Source organism: Scyliorhinus torazame, chromosome 26, assembly GCF_047496885.1.
Source record: "Scyliorhinus torazame isolate Kashiwa2021f chromosome 26, sScyTor2.1, whole genome shotgun sequence".
In the NCBI taxonomy this organism is placed as follows: Eukaryota; Metazoa; Chordata; class Chondrichthyes; order Carcharhiniformes; family Scyliorhinidae; genus Scyliorhinus; species Scyliorhinus torazame.
The window spans coordinates 3,862,426-3,880,376 of NC_092732.1; the positions used below are offsets into that span (position 1 = coordinate 3,862,426).

Consider the following 17,951-nt stretch of genomic DNA (forward strand, 5'->3'; position numbering starts at 1 on the left):
CATCAATCCCAGAGGGATTACATCACTCCCACAGGGATTACATCAATCCCACAGGGTTTACGCCAATCCCACAGGCATTACGTCACTCGCAGAGGGACTACGTCACTCCCACAGGGATTACGTCACTCCCACAGGGATTACGTCACTCCCACAGGGATTAAGTCACTCCTAGAGGGATTACGTCAATCCCACAGGGATTAAGTCACTCCCAGAGGGATTACGTCAATCCCACAGGGATTACGTCAATCGCAGAGGGATTACATCACTCCCATAGGGATTACGTCACTCCCAGGGGGATTACGTCACTCCCACAGGGAATAAGTCACTCCCACAGGGATTACGTCAATCCCACAGGGATTACGTCAATCCCACAGGGATTACGTCACTCCCACAGGTATTACGTCAATCCCTGAGGGATTACATCAATCCCACAGGGATTACGTCACTCCAACAGGGATTAAGTCACTCCCACAGGGATTACGTCAATCCCACAGGGATTACGTCACTCCCACGGGGATTACGTCACTCCCACAGGGATTACGTCACTCCCACAGGGATTACGTCAATCCCACAGGGATTCCGTCACTCCCACAGGGATTCCATCACTCCCACAGGGATTCCGTCACTCCCACAGAGGATTACGTCAATCCCACAGGGATTACGTCACTCCCACAGGGATTACGTCACACCCACAGGGATTACGTCACTCCCAAAGGGATTACGTCACACCCACAGGGATTACGTCAATCCCACAGGGATTCCGTCACTCCCACAGGGATTACGTCAATCACAAAGGGATTCCGTCACTCCCACAGGGATTCCGTCACTCGCACAGGGATTACGTCACTCCCAAAGGGATTACGTCACTCCCACAGGGATAACGTCAATCCCAAAGGGATTACGTCAATCCCACGGGGATTACGTCACTCCCACGGGGATTACGTCACTCCCACAGGGATTACGTCACTCCCACAGGGATTACGTCAATCCCACAGGGATTACGTCAATCCCAGAGGGATTACGTCAATCCCACAGGGATTACGTCACTCCCACAGGGATTACATCACTCCCGGAGGGATTATGTCAATCCCACAGGGATTACATCAATCCCAGAGGGATTACATCACTCCCACAGGGATTACATCAATCCCACAGGGTTTACGCCAATCCCACAGGCATTACGTCACTCGCAGAGGGACTACGTCACTCCCACAGGGATTACGTCACTCCCACAGGGATTAAGTCACTCCTAGAGGGATTACGTCAATCCCACAGGGATTAAGTCACTCCCAGAGGGATTACGTCAATCCCACAGGGATTACGTCAATCGCAGAGGGATTACATCACTCCCATAGGGATTACATCACTCCCAGAGGGATTACGTCACTCCCACAGGGAATAAGTCACTCCCACAGGGATTACGTCAATCCCACAGGGAGTACGTCACTCCCACAGGGATTACGTCAATCCCACAGGGATTACGTCACTCCCACAGGGATTACGTCAATCCCAGAGGGATTACATCAATCCCACAGGGATTACGTCACTCCAACAGGGATTAAGTCACTCCCACAGGGATTACGTCAATCCCAAAGGGATTACGTCAATCCCACAGGGATTACGACACTCCCACAGAGGATTACGTCACTCCCACGGGGATTACGTCACTCCCAGAGGGATTCCGTCACTCCCACAGGGATTACGTCACTCCCACAGGGATTACGTCACTCCCACAGGGATTTCACCACTCCCACAGGGATTACGTCAATCCCACAGGGATTCCGTCACTCCCACAGGGATTCCATCACTCCCACAGAGGATTACGTCAATCCCACAGGGATTACGTCACTCCCACAGGGATTACGTCACACCCACAGGGATTACGTCACTCCCAAAGGGATTACGTCACACCCACAGGGATTACGTCAATCACAAAGGGATTCCGTCACTCCCACAGGGATTCCGTCACTCCCACAGGGATTCCGTCAATCACAAAGGGACACCGTCAGTCCCACAGGGATTACGTCAATCCCAAAGGGATTACGTCACTCCCACAGGGATTACGTCACTCCCACAGGGACACCGTCACTCCCACAGGGATTACGTCAATCCCACAGGGATTCCGTCACTCCCACAGGGATTACGTCACCCGCACAGGGATTACGTCACTCCCACAGGGATTACGTCACTCCCATAGGGATTACGTCACACCCACAGGGATTACGTCACTCCCAAAGGGATTACGTCACACCCACAGGGATTACGTCAATCCCACAGGGATTCCGTCACTCCCACAGGGATTACGTCAATCACAAAGGGATTCCGTCACTCCCACAGGGATTCCGTCACTCCCACAGGGATTCCGTCAATCACAAAGGGACACCGTCAGTCCCACAGGGATTACGTCAATCGCAAAGGGATTACGTCACTCCCACAGGGATTACGTCACTCCCACAGGGACACCGTCACTCCCACAGGGATTACGTCACTCCCACAGGGATTACGTCAATCCCACAGGGATTACGTCAATCCCACAGGGATTCCGTCACTCCCACAGGGATTACGTCACCCGCACAGGGATTACGTCACTCCCACAGGGATTATGTCACTCCCACAGGGATTACGTCACTCCCACAGGGATTCTGTCACTCCCACAGGGATTCCGTCAATCACAAAGGGATTCCGTCAATCACAAAGGGATTCCGTCACTCCCACAGGGATTTGTTCACTCCCACAGGGATTACGTCACTCCCACAGGGATTACGTCAATCCCACAGGGACACCGTCACTCGCACAGGGATTACGTCACTCCCACAGGGATTACGTCAATCCCACAGGGATTACGTCAATCCCACAGGGATTACGTTACTCCCACAGGGATTACGTCACTCCCACAGGGATTCCGTCAATCACAAAGGGATTCCGTCACTCCCACAGGGATTACGTCACTCCCACAGGGATTATGTCACTCCCAAAGGGACACCGTCACTCCCACAGGGATTCCGTCACTCCCACAGGGATTACGTCAATCCCACAGGGATTACGTCAATCCCAGAGGGATTACGTCACTCCCACAGGGATTCCGTCACTCCCACAGGGATTACGTCAATCCCACAGAGGATTACGTCAATCCCACAGGGATTCCGTCACTCCCACAGGGATTACGTCACTCCCACAGGGATTACGTCAATCCCAGAGGGATTACGTCACTCCCACAGGGATTACGTCACTCCCAGAGGGATTACGTCAATCCCACAAGGATTACGTCAATCCCAGAGGGATTACATCACTCCCATAGGGTTTACGTCACTCCCACAGGGATTACATCACTCCCACAGGGATTACGTCACTCCCACAGGGATTACGTCAATCCCAAAGGGATTACATCACTCCCACAGGGATTCCGTCACTCCCACAGGGATTCCGTCACTCCCAGAGAGATTACGTCACTCGCACAGGGATTACGTCACTCGCTCAGGGATTACGTCACTCCCAAAGGGATTACGTCACTCCCACAGGGATAACGTCAATCCCAAAGGGATTACGTCAATCATTCGGGGATTACGTCACTCCCACGGGGATTACGTCACTCCCACGGGGATTACGTCAATCCCAGAGGGATTACGCCACTCCCACAGGGATTACGTCACTCCCACAGGGATTACGTCAATCCCACAGGGATTACGTCAATCCCAGAGGGATTACGTCACTCCCACAGGGATTACGTCAATCCCACAGGGATTACGTCACTCCCACAGGGATTACATCACTCCCGGAGGGATTACGCCAATCCCACAGGGATTACATCAATCCCAGAGGGATTACATCACTCCCACAGGGATTACATCAATCCCACAGGGTTTACGCCAATCCCACAGGCATAACGTCACTCGCAGAGGGACTACGTCACTCCCACAGGGATTACGTCACTCCCACAGGGATTAAGTCACTCCTAGAGGGATTACGTCAATCCCACAGGGATTAAGTCACTCCCAGAGGGATTACGTCAATCCCACAGGGATTACGTCAATCGCAGAGGGATTACATCACTCCCATAGGGATTACGTCACTCCCAGGGGGATTACGTCACTCCCACAGGGAATAAGTCACTCCCACAGGGATTACGTCAATCCCACAGGGATTACGTCACTCCCACAGGGATTACGTCAATCCCACAGGGATTACGTCACTCCCACAGGGATTACGTCAATCCCAGAGGGATTACATCAATCCCACAGGGATTACGTCACTCCAACAGGGATTAAGTCACTCCCACAGGGATTACATCAATCCCAAAGGGATTACGTCACTCCCACAGGGATTACGTCATTCCCACGGGGATTACGTCACTCCCACGGGGATTACGTCACTCCCACAGGGATTACGTCACTCCCACAGGGATTACGTCAATCCCACAGGGATTCCGTCACTCCCACAGGGATTCCATCACTCCCACAGGGATTCCGTCACTCCCACAGAGGATTACGTCAATCCCACAGGGATTACGTCACTCCCACAGGGATTACGTCACACCCACAGGGATTACGTCACTCCCAAAGGGATTACGTCACACCCACAGGGATTACGTCAATCCCACAGGGATTCCGTCACTCCCACAGGGATTACGTCAATCACAAAGGGATTCCGTCACTCCCACAGGGATTCCGTCACTCCCACAGGGATTCCGTCAATCACAAAGGGACACCGTCAGTCCCACAGGGATTACGTCAATCCCAAAGGGATTACGTCACTCCCACAGGGATTACGTCACTCCCACAGGGACACCGTCACTCCCACAGGGATTACGTCACTCCCACAGGGATTACGTCAATCCCACAGGGATTACGTCACTCCCACAGGGATTACATCACTCCCACAGGGATTCCGTCACTCCCACAGGGATTCCGTCACTCCCAGAGAGATTACGTCACTCGCTCAGGGATTACGTCACTCCCAAAGGGATTACGTCACTCCCACAGGGATAACGTCAATCCCAAAGGGATTACGTCAATCATTCGGGGATTACGTCACTCCCACGGGGATTACGTCACTCCCATGGGGATTACGTCAATCCCAGAGGGATTACGCCACTCCCACAGGGATTACGTCACTCCCACAGGGATTATGTCAATCCCACAGGGATTACGTCAATCCCAGAGGGATTACGTCACTCCCACAGGGATTACGTCAATCCCACAGGGATTACGTCACTCCCACAGGGATTACATCACTCCCGGAGGGATTACGCCAATCCCACAGGGATTACATCAATCCCAGAGGGATTACATCACTCCCACAGGGATTACATCAATCCCACAGGGTTTACGCCAATCCCACAGGCATTACGTCACTCGCAGAGGGACTACGTCACTCCCACAGGGATTACGTCACTCCCACAGGGATTACGTCACTCCCACAGGGATTAAGTCACTCCTAGAGGGATTACGTCAATCCCACAGGGATTAAGTCACTCCCAGAGGGATTACGTCAATCCCACAGGGATTACGTCAATCGCAGAGGGATTACATCACTCCCATAGGGATTACGTCACTCCCAGGGGGATTACGTCACTCCCACAGGGAATAAATCACTCCCACAGGGATTACGTCAATCCCACAGGGATTACGTCACTCCCACAGGGATTACGTCAATCCCACAGGGATTACGTCACTCCCACAGGGATTACGTCAATCCCAGAGGGATTACATCAATCCCACAGGGATTACGTCACTCCAACAGGGATTAAGTCACTCCCACAGGGATTACGTCAATCCCAAAGGGATTACGTCACTCCCACAGGGATTACGTCAAACCCACAGGGATTACGTCACTCCCACGGGGATTACGTCACTCCCACGGGGATTACGTCACTCCCACAGGGATTACGTCACTCCCACAGGGATTACGTCACTCCCACAGGGATTCCGTCACTCCCACGGGGATTACGTCACTCCCACGGGGATTACGTCACTCCCACGGGGATTACGTCACTCCCACGGGGATTACGTCACTCCCACGGGGATTACGTCACTCCCACGGGGATTACGTCACTCCCACAGGGATTACGTCACTCCCACAGGGATTACGTCAATCCCACAGGGATTCCGTCACTCCCACAGGGATTCCATCACTCCCACAGGGATTCCGTCACTCCCACAGAGGATTACGTCAATCCCACAGGGATTACGTCACTCCCACAGGGATTACGTCACACCCACAGGGATTACGTCACTCCCACAGAGGATTACGTCAATCCCACAGGGATTACGTCACTCCCACAGGGATTACGTCACACCCACAGGGATTACGTCACTCCCAAAGGGATTACGTCACACCCACAGGGATTACGTCAATCCCACAGGGATTCCGTCACTCCCACAGGGATTACGTCACTCCCACAGGGATTCCGTCACTCCCACAGGGATTCCGTCACTCCCACAGGGATTCCGTCAATCACAAAGGGACACCGTCAGTCCCACAGGGATTACGTCACTCCCACAGGGATTACGTCAATCCCACAGGGACACCGTCACTCGCACAGGGATTACGTCACTCCCACAGGGATTACGTCAATCCCACAGGGATTACGTCAATCCCACAGGGATTACGTCAATCCCACAGGGATTACGTCACTCCCACAGGGATTCCGTCAATCACAAAGGGATTCCGTCACTCCCACAGGGATTACGTCACTCCCACAGGGATTATGTCACTCCCAAAGGGACACCGTCACTCCCACAGGGATTACGTCACTCCCACAGGGATTCCGTCACTCCCACAGGGATTACGTCAATCCCACAGAGGATTACGTCAATCCCACAGGGATTACGTCACTCCCACAGGGATAACGTCAATCCCAAAGGGATTACGTCAATCCCACGGGGATTACGTCACTCCCACGGGGATTACTTCACTCCCACAGGGATTACATCAATCCCAGAGGGATTACGCCACTCCCACAGGGATTACGTCACTCCCACAGGGATTACGTCAATCCCACAGGGATTACGTCAATCCCAGAGGGATTACGTCACTCCCACAGGGATTACGTCAATCCCACAGGGATTACGTCACTCCCACAGGGATTACATCACTCCCGGAGGGATTACGCCAATCCCACAGGGATTACATCACTCCCACAGGGATTACATCAATCCCACAGGGTTTACGCCAATCCCACAGGCATTACGTCACTCGCAGAGGGACTACGTCACTCCCACAGGGATTACGTCACTCCCACAGGGATTACGTCACTCCCACAGGGATTAAGTCACTCCTAGAGGGATTACGTCAATCCCACAGGGATTAAGTCACTCCCAGAGGGATTACGTCAATCCCACAGGGATTACGTCAATCGCAGAGGGATTACATCACTCCCATAGGGATTACGTCACTCCCAGGGGGATTACGTCACTCCCACAGGGAATAAGTCACTCCCACAGGGATTACATCAATCCCAGAGGGATTACGTCACTCCCACAGGGATTACGTCAATCCCACAGGGATTACGTCACTCCCACAGGGATTACGTCAATCCCTGAGGGATTACATCAATCCCACAGGGATTACGTCACTCCAACAGGGATTAAGTCACTCCCACAGGGATTACGTCAATCCCACAGGGATTACGTCACTCCCACGGGGATTACGTCACTCCCACAGGGATTACGTCACTCCCACAGGGATTACGTCAATCCCACAGGGATTCCGTCACTCCCACAGGGATTCCATCACTCCCACAGAGGATTACGTCAATCCCACAGGGATTACGTCACTCCCACAGGGATTACGTCACACCCACAGGGATTACGTCACTCCCAAAGGGATTACGTCACACCCACAGGTATTACGTCAATCCCACAGGGATTCCGTCACTCCCACAGGGATTACGTCAATCACAAAGGGATTCCGTCACTCCCACAGGGATTCCGTCACTCCCACAGGGATTCCGTCAATCACAAAGGGACACCGTCAGTCCCACAGGGATTACGTCAATCCCAAAGGGATTACGTCACTCCCACAGGGATTACGTCACTCCCACAGGGACACCGTCACTCCCACAGGGATTACGTCACTCCCACAGGGATTACGTCACTCCCACAGGGATTCCGTCACTCCCACAGGGATTACGTCACCCGCACAGGGATTACGTCACTCCCACAGGGATTACGTCACTCCCACAGGGATTCCGTCACTCCCACAGGGATTCCGTCAATCACAAAGGGATTCCGTCACTCCCACAGGGATTCGTTCACTCCCACAGGGATTACGTCACTCCCACAGGGATTACGTCAATCCCACAGGGATTACGTCAATCCCAAAGGGATTCCGTCACTCCCACAGGGATTTGTTCACTCCCACAGGGATTACGTCACTCCCACAGGGATTACGTCAGTCCCACAGGGATTACGTCAATCCCACAGGGATTACGTCACTCCCACAGGGATTCCGTCAATCACACAGGGATTCCGTCACTCCCACAGGGATTCCGTCACTCCCACAGGGATTCCGTCACTCCCACAGGGATTCCGTCAATCACACAGGGATTCCGTCACTCCCACAGGGATTCCGTCACTCCCACAGGGATTCCGTCACTCCCACAGGGATTACGTCACTGCCACAGGGATTCCGTCACTCCCACAGGGATTACATCACTCCCGGAGGGATTACGTCACTCCCACAGGGATTACGTCACTCCCACAGAGGATTACGTCAATCCCACAGGGATTACGTCACTCCCACAGGGATTACGTCACTCCCACAGGGATTCCGTCAATCACACAGGGATTCCGTCACTCCCACAGGGATTCCGTCACTCCCACAGGGATTCCGTCACTCCCACAGGGATTCCGTCACTGCCACAGGGATTCCGTCACTCCCACAGGGATTACGTCACTCCCACAGGGATTCCGTCACTCCCACAGGGATTACGTCACTGCCACAGGGATTACGTCACTCCCACAGGGATTACGTCACTCCCACAGAGGATTACGTCAATCCCACAGGGATTACGTCACTCCCACAGGGATTACGTCACTCCCACAGGGATTACGTCACTCCCACAGAGGATTACGTCAATCCCACAGGGATTACGTCACTGCCACAGGGATTACGTCACTCCCACAGGGATTCCGTCAATCACACAGGGATTCCGTCACTCCCACAGGGATTCCGTCACTCCCACAGGGATTACGTCACTCCCACAGGGATTACGTCAATCCCACAGAGGATTACGTCACTCCCACAGGGATTCCGTCACTCCCACAGGGATTACGTCACTCCCACAGGGATTACGTCAATCCCACAGAGGATTACGTCACTCCCACAGGGATTCCGTCACTCCCACAGGGATTACGTCACTCCCACAGGGATTACGTCACTGCCACAGGGATTCCGTCACTCCCACAGGGATTCCGTCACTCCCACAGGGATTCCGTCACTCACACAGGGATTCCGTCAATCACACAGGGATTCCGTCAATCACACAGGGATTCCGTCACTCCCACAGGGATTCCGTCAATCACACAGGGATTCTGTCACTCCCACAGAGGATTACGTCACTCCCACAGGGATTCCGTCACTCCCACAGGGATTACGTCACTCCCACAGGGATTACGTCACTGCCACAGGGATTACGTCACTCCCACAGGGATTCCGTCACTCCCACAGGGATTCTGTCACTCCCACAGGGATTCCGTCACTCCCACAGGGACACCGTCAATCCCAGTGAGCAACTCCCCTCGCCCAGAGACCCCTTGACCCTTCGCCTGACAACCCGCCCCCCCCCCTCCCCCCCGACACGCTGGCACCCTGACCCCTTGACCCTTCCCCGGACACCTTAACCCTTGTCTTGTCCCCCGACATACTGGCGATCCAACCGTTTAACCCTTCCCCAGTACCTTGACCCTGCCCTGACTCCTTAAACCACCCCCCCCCCCCCCAAACCGGGGCCCCTTCTCTGGAACCTTGATCCCTCCCTAACATCCTGACCCCTGACCCCTCCCCAATACACTGTGACCTTGACGTCTTCGCTGACCCTTTGTCCCTCCGTCTGACCTCCCAGCTGCCCAACACCCTGACCCCTTGACCTTTCCCCTGTGTCTTTCACCCTTTCCAACTGGCTGACCTTTGCTCTAACCCCTCGGTGCCTTGCCCTGAAACTCGCCCTGATCACATGATCCTCCCCCAGACTCCCTGACCCTTTGGCGCCCTCGCCCCGACCCCCAGAGTGCTCGACCCTTGCTTGACCTGCCCCTCGGACCATCCCCGCCAACTCTCCGGCCCGGGATTCCCGAACTTACCCTCTCTCGCCCTCCCTCCAGCCAATGACCGTCTCCTACAAGAGAGGATCTAACCATCGCCCCCTTGACATTCGATAGCATCACCGTCGCTGAATCCCCACAATCCACATCCTGGGGGTTACCATTGACCAGAACCTGAACTGGACCCAGCCATATTAATACTGTGGCTCCCAGAGCAGGTCAGAGGCTGGGAATCCTGCGGAGAGAAACTCACCTCCTGACCCCCCAAAGCCTGTCCACCATCGACAAGGACACGAGTCAGGAGGGTGATGTGAGACTCCCCACTCGCCTGGATGAGCGCGGCTCCCAACAACACTCGAGAAGCTCGACACCATCCAGGACAAAGCAGCCCCGCTCGATCGACACGCTAACCACCGACATTCACTCCCCCCCCCGACTCACAGCCGTGTGCGCCGCCTACAACTCGCACCGCGGCCACTCGCCGAGGCTCCTTCGACAAGGCTGCCGCCTCGATTACCTTCTTTCAGGGCGTCACTGAGGAGCTTCTCTCCCCTGGGACATTCGCTGGACTCCGATCGGAAGAGTTTCCGGCAGCTGAATTCTGGAGTCAGCTCCTCGCAGGCCGTCAGCTGGAGAGTCTGCAGGAAGAGGGCGGACCTCTCCTCCAGGAGCACCGTGATACCTCGATCCTTCTGCTGGATCTCATCTGGGGGACAGGAGAGAGAATCAGAACAGCCGGAGAGCGAGAGAAACGGTGTGGAGAGAGAGAGAGAGAGAGCGCGAGGGAAACAGTGTGGAGAGAGAGAGAGCGAGGGAAACAGTGTGGAGAGAGAGAGAGAGCGAGGGAAACAGTGTGGAGAGAGAGTGAGAGCGAGGGAAACAGTGTGGAGAGAGAGAGCGAGGGAAACGGTGTGGAGAGAGAGAGAGAGCGAGGGAAACAGTGTGGAGAGAGAGAGCGAGGGAAACAGTGTGGAGAGAGAGAGAGCGAGGGAAACAGTGTGGAGAGAGAGAGAGAGCGAGGGAAACAGTGTGGAGAGAGAGAGAGCGAGGGAAACAGTGTGGAGAGAGAGAGCGAGGGAAACAGTGTGGAGAGAGAGAGAGCGAGGGAAACAGTGTGGAGAGAGAGAGAGCGAGGGAAACAGTGTGGAGAGAGAGAGAGGCAGCGAGGGAAACAGTGTGGAGAGAGAGAGAGGCAGCGAGGGAAACAGTGTGGAGAGAGAGAGCGAGGGAAACGGTGTGGAGAGAGAGAGCGAGGGAAACGGTGTGGAGAGAGAGAGAGAGAGCGAGGGAAACAGTGTGGAGAGAGAGCGAGGGAAACGGTGTGGAGAGAGAGAGAGCGAGGGAAACGGTGTGGAGAGAGAGAGAGCGAGGGATACGGTGTGGAGAGAGAGAGAGAGAGTGAGGGAAACGGTGTGGAGAGAGGAGAGAGAGCGAGGGAAACAGTGTGGAGAGAGAGAGAGCGAGGGAAACAGTGTGGAGAGAGAGAGAGCGAGGGAAACGGTGTGGAGAGAGAGAGAGAGAAACGATGTGGAGAGAGAGAGAGCGAGGGAAATGGTGTGGGCAGAGAGAGAGAGGGATACGGTGTGGAGAGAGAGAGAGTGAGGGAAATGGTGTGGAGAGAGAGAGCGAAACGGTGTGGAGAGAGAGAGAGAGAGCGAGGGAAACGGTATGGAGAGAGAGAGTGAGGGAAACGGTGTGGCGAGAGAGAGAGAGCGAGGGAAACGGTGTGGAGAGAGAGAGAGAGCGCGAGGGAAACAATGTGGAGAGAGAGAGAGATGAGGGAAATGGTGTGGAGAGAGAGCGAGGGAAACGGTGTGGAGAGAGAGCGACGGGAAACGGTGTGGAGAGAGAGAAGGAAACGGTGTGGAGAGAGAGAGTGAGGGAAACGGTGTGGAGAGAGAGAGAGAGCGAGGGAAACGTTGTGGAGAGAGCGAGGGAAACGGTGTGGAGAGAGAGAGGGAGGGAAACGGTGTGGAGAGAGAGAGAGAGCGAGGGAAACGGTGTGGAGAGAGAGAGCGAGGGAAACGGTGTGGAGAGAGAGAGAGCGAGGGAAAAGATGTGGAGAGAGAGAGAGCGACGGGAAACGGTGTGGAGAGAGAGAAGGACACGGTGTGGAGAGAGAGAGTGAGGGAAACGGTGTGGAGAGAGAGACAGAGGGCGGGAAACGGTGTGGAGAGAGAGAGAGAGAGCGTGGGAAACGGTGAGGAGAGAGAGAGAGTGAGGGAAATGTTGTGGAGAGAGAGAGAGAGCGAGAGAAACGATGTGGAGAGAGAGAGTGAGGGAAACGGTGTGGAGAGAGAGAGAGAGCGAGGCAAACAGTGTGGAGAGAGAGAGAGAGCGAGGGAAACACTGTGGAGAGAGAGAGAGCGAGGGAAACAGTGTGGAGAGAGAGAGGGAGGGAGGGAAACAGTGTGGACAGAGCGAGAGAGAACGAGGGAAACTGTGGAGAGAGAGCGAGGAAACAGTGTGGAGAGAGAAAGAGTGCGAGGGAAACAGTGTGGAGAGAGAGAGCGAGGGAAACAGTGTGGAGAGAGAGAGAGTGCGAGGGAAACAGTGTGGAGAGAGAGAGAGAGGGAAACAGTGTGGAGAGAGAGAGCAAGGGAAACGGTGTGGAGAGAGAGAGAGCGAGGGAAACGGTGTGGAGAGAGAGAGAGCGAGGGAAACAGTGTGGAGAGAGAGAGTGAGAGCGAGGGAAACAGTGTGGGCTGAGCGAGAGAGAGCGAGGGAAACTGTGGAGAGAGAGAGAGAGAGGGAAACAGTGTGGAGAGAGAGAGCGAGGGAAACTGTGGAGAGAGAGCGAGGAAACAGTGTGGAGAGAGAGAGTGCGAGGGAAACAGTGTGGAGAGAGAGAGCGAGGGTAACAGTGTGGAGAGAGAGAGCAAGGGAAACGGTGTGGAGAGAGAGAGAGCGAGGGAAACGGTGTGGAGAGAGAGAGAGCGAGGGAAACAGTGTGGAGAGAGAGAGTGAGAGCGAGGGAAACAGTGTGGAGAGAGAGAGCGAGAGCGAGGGAAACAGTGTGGGCTGAGCGAGAGAGAGCGAGGGAAACTGTGGAGAGAGAGTGAGGGAAATGGTGTGGAGAGAGAGAGAGCGAGGGAAACAGTGTGGAGAGAGAGAGAGCGAGGGAAACTGTGGAGAGAGAGCGAGGAAACAGTGTGGAGAGAGAGAGCGAGGGAAACGGTGTGGAGAGAGAGAGAGCAAGGGAAACGGTGTGGAGAGAGAGTGGGAGCGAGGGAACCGGTGTGGAGAGAGAGAGAGAGAAACGGTGTGGAGAGAGAGTGAGAGCGAGGGAAACGGTGTGGAGAGAGAGAGCGAGGGAAACGGTGTGGAGACAGAGAGCGAGGGAAACGGTGTGGAGAGAGAGAGAGAGTGAGGGAAACAGTGTGGAGAGAGAGCGAGGGAAACAGTGTGGAGAGAGAGAGGGAGGGAAACGGTGTGGAGAGAGAGAGAGAGAGAGGGAAACGGTGTGGAGAGAGAGAGAGAGAGAAACGGTGTGGAGAGGGAGAGAGAGCGAGGGAAACGGTGTGGAGAGAGAGAGAGCGAGGGAAACGGTGTGGAGAGAGAGTGAGAGCGAGGGAAACGGTGTGGAGAGAGAGTGGGAGCGAGAGAAACGATGTGGAGAGAGAGAGAGGGAAACGGTGTGGAGAGAGAGAGAGAGGGAAACGGTGTGGAGAGAGAGAGAGGGAAACGGTGTGGAGAGAGAGAGAGCGAGGGAAACGGTGTGGAGAGAGAGAGAGAGAGGGAAACGGTGTGGAGAGAGAGAGAGGGAAACGGTGTGGAATGAGAGAGAGCGAGGGAAACGGTGTGGAGAGAGAGAGCGAGGGAAACGGGGTGGAGAGATTGAGAGAGGGAAACAGTGTGGAGAGAGAGAGCGAGGGAAACGGTGTGGAGAGAGAGAGAGCGAGGGAAACGGTGTGGAGAGAGAGAGAGCGAGGGAAACGATGTGGAGAGAGAGCGAGGGAAATGGTGTGGAGAGAGAGAGTGAGGGAAACGGTGTGGAGAGAGAGAGCGAGAGAAACGATGTGGAGAGAGAGAGAGGGAAACGGTGTGGAGAGAGAGAGAGTGAGGGAAATGGTGTGGAGAGAGAGAGCGAAACGGTGTGGAGAGAGAGAGAGCGAGGGAAACGGTATGGAGAGAGAGAGTGAGGGAAACGGTGTGGAGAGAGAGAGAGAGCAAGGGAAACGGTGTGGAGAGAGAGAGAGAGCGCGCGAGGGAAACAATGTGGAGAGAGAGAGAGAGAGTGAGGGAAATGGTGTGGAGAGAGAGAGCGAGGGAAACGGTGTGGAGAGAGAGAGAGCGAGGGAAAAGATGTGGAGAGAGAGAGAGCGACGGGAAACGGTGTGGAGATAGAGAGAAAGAGAGGGAAACAGTGTGGAGAGAGAGAGTGAGAGCGAGGGAAATGGTGTGGAGAGAGAGAGAGGGAAACGGTGTGAAGATAGAGAGAAAGAGAGGGAAACGGTGTGGAGAGAGAGAGCGAGAGAAACGATGTGGAGAGAGAGAGAGGGAAACGGTGTGGAGAGAGAGAGTGAGGGAAATGGTGTGGAGAGAGAGAGCGAAACGGTGTGGAGAGAGAGAGAGCGAGGGAAACGGTATGGAGAGAGAGAGTGAGGGAAACGGTGTGGAGAGAGAGAGCAAGGGAAACGGTGTGGAGAGAGAGAGAGAGAGCGCGAGGGAAACAATGTGGAGAGAGAGAGAGAGAGTGAGGGAAATGGTGTGGAGAGAGAGAGCGAGAGCGAGGGAAACAGTGTGGGCTGAGCGAGAGAGAGCGAGGGAAACTGTGGAGAGAGAGCGAGGAAACAGTGTGGAGAGAGAGAGCGAGGGTAACAGTGTGGAGAGAGAGAGTGCGAGGGAAACAGTGTGGAGAGAGAGAGCGAGGGAAACAGTGTGGAGAGAGAGAGAGCAAGGGAAACGGTGTGGAGAGAGAGTGGGAGCGAGGGAACCGGTGTGGAGAGAGAGAGAGAGAAACGGTGTGGAGAGAGAGAGCGAGGGAAACAGTGTGGAGAGAGAGTGAGAGTGAGGGAAACGGTGTGGAGAGAGAGAGCGAGGGAAACGGTGTGGAGAGAGAGAGCGAGGGAAACGGTGTGGAGAGAGAGAGAGAGTGAGGGAAACAGTGTGGAGAGAGAGCGAGGGAAACAGTGTGGAGAGAGAGAGGGAGGGAAACGGTGTGGAGAGAGAGAGAGAGAGGGAAACGGTGTGGAGAGAGAGAGAGAGAGAAACGTTGTGGAGAGGGAGAGAGAGCGAGGGAAACGGTGTGGAGAGAGAGAGAGCGAAGGAAACGGTGTGGAGAGAGAGTGAGAGCGAGGGAAACGGTGTGGAGAGAGAGTGGGAGCGAGAGAAACGATGTGGAGAGAGAGAGAGGGAAACGGTGTGGAGAGAGAGAGAGAGAGGGAAACGGTGTGGAGAGAGAGAGAGGGAAACGGTGTGGAGAGAGAGAGAGCGAGGGAAACGGTGTGGAGAGAGAGAGAGCGAGGGAAACGGTGTGGAGAGAGAGAGAGGGAAACGGAGTGGAGAGAGAGAGCGAGGGAAACGGGGTGGAGAGATTGAGAGAGGGAAACAGTGTGGAGAGAGAGAGCGAGGGAAACGGTGTGGAGAGATTGAGAGAGGGAAACGGTGTGGAGAGAGAGAGAGCGAGGGAAACGATGTGGAGAGAGAGCGAGGGAAATGGTGTGGAGATAGAGAGCGAGAGAAACGATGTGGAGAGAGAGAGAGGGAAACGGTGTGGAATGAGAGAGAGCGAGGGAAACGGTGTGGAGAGAGAGAGCGAAACGGTGTGGAGAGAGAGAGAGCGAGGGAAACGGTATGGAGAGAGAGAGTGAGGGAAATGGTGTGGAGAGAGAGAGAGAGCAAGGGAAACGGTGTGGAGAGAGAGAGAGAGCGCGCGAGGGAAACAATGTGGAGAGAGAGAGAGAGAGTGAGGGAAATGGTGTGGAGAGAGAGAGCGAGGAAAACGGTGTGGAGAGAGAGAGAGCGAGGGAAAAGATGTGGAGAGAGAGAGAGCGACGGGAAACGGTGTGGAGATAGAGAGAAAGAGAGGGAAACAGTGTGGAGAGAGAGAGTGAGAGCGAGGGAAATGGTGTGGAGAGAGAGAGGGAAACGGTGTGAAGATAGAGAGAAAGAGAGGGAAACGGTGTGGAGAGAGAGAGCGAGAGAAACGATGTGGAGAGAGAGAGAGGGAAACGGTGTGGAGAGAGAGAGAGTGAGGGAAATGGTGTGGAGAGAGAGAGCGAAACGGTGTGGAGAGAGAGAGAGCGAGGGAAACAGTATGGAGAGAGAGAGTGAGGGAAACGGTGTGGAGAGAGAGAGAGCAAGGGAAACGGTGTGGAGAGAGAGAGAGAGAGCGCGAGGGAAACAATGTGGAGAGAGAGAGAGAGTGAGGGAAATGGTGTGGAGAGAGAGAGCGAGGGAAACGGTGTGGAGAGAGAGAGCGAGGGAAAAGATGTGGAGAGAGAGAGAGCGACGGGAAACGGTGTGGAGATAGAGAGAAAGAGAGGGAAACAGTGTGGAGAGAGAGAGTGAGAGCGAGGGAAATGGTGTGGAGAGAGAGAGAGGGAAACGGTGTGAAGATAGAGAGAAAGAGAGGGAAACAGTGTGGAGAGAGAGAGTGAGAGCGAGGGAAATGGTGTGGAGAGAGAGAGAGGGAAACGGTGTGAAGATAGAGAGAGAGAGAGCGAGGGAAACGGTGTGGAGAGAGAGAGAGAGAGCGAGGGAAAATGTGTGGAGAGAGAGTGCAAGGGAAACGGTGTGGAGAGAGAGTGGGAGCGAGGGAAACGGTGTGGGGAGAGAGAGAGAGAGAGAGAGAAACGGTGTTGAGAGAGAGAGAGAGCGAGGGAAACAGTGTGGAGAGAGAGTGGGAGCGAGGGAAACGGTGTGGGGAGAGAGAGAGAGAGAGAGAAACGGTGTTGAGAGAGAGAGAGAGCGAGGGAAACAGTGTGGAGAGAGAGTGGGAGCGAGGGAAACGGTGTGGGGAGAGAGAGAGAGAGAGAGAGAGAAACGGTGTTGAGAGAGAGCGAGAGCGAGGGAAACAGTGTGGAGAGAGAGTGAGAGCGAGGGAAACGGTGTGGAGAGAGAGAGCGAGGGAAACGGTGTGGAGAGAGAGAGAGCGAGGGAAACGGTGTGGAGAGAGAGAGCGAGGGAAACGGTGTGGAGGAGAGAGAGTGAGGGAAATGGTGTGGAGAGAGAGAGCGAAACGGTGTGGAGAGAGAGAGAGAGCGCGAGGGAAACGGTATGGAGAGAGGGAGTGAGGGAAACGGTGTGGAGAGAGAGAGAGCGAGGGAAACGGTGTGGAGAGAGAGAGAGAGAGCGCGAGGGAAACAATGTGGAGAGAGAGAGAGCGACGGGAAACGGTGTGGAGAGAGAGAAGGAAACGGTGTGGCGAGAGAGAGTGAGGGAAACGGTGTGGAGAGAGAGACAGAGGGCGGGAAACGGTGTGGAGAGAGAGAGAGAGAGCGAGGGAAACGGTGAGGAGAGAGAGAGAGTGAGGGAAATGTTGTGGAGAGAGAGAGAGAGAGCGAGAGAAACGGTGTGGAGAGAGAGAGTGAGGGAAACGGTGTGGAGAGAGAGAGAGCGAGGGAAACGGTGTGGAGAGAGAGACAGAGAGCGAGGGAAACGTTGTGGACATAGAACATAGAACATAGAACAATACAGCGCAGTACAGGCCCTTCGGCCCACGATGTTGCACCGAAACAAAAGCCA

At 54.8% G+C, this 17,951-nt stretch overlaps 1 protein-coding gene across 1 annotated transcript in view; it reads right to left on the minus strand.

Moving 5' to 3' along the window:
- The window catches only part of arhgef2b (rho/rac guanine nucleotide exchange factor (GEF) 2b), a 281,563-nt gene that overhangs the window by 21,520 nt on the left and 242,092 nt on the right, over positions 1 to 17,951 (minus strand). Inside the window, exon 12 of the mRNA XM_072490452.1 lies at positions 10,780 to 10,968. Coding sequence (XP_072346553.1) covers positions 10,780 to 10,968 — 189 coding nt within the window. The remainder of the gene's footprint in view (positions 1 to 10,779; positions 10,969 to 17,951) is intronic.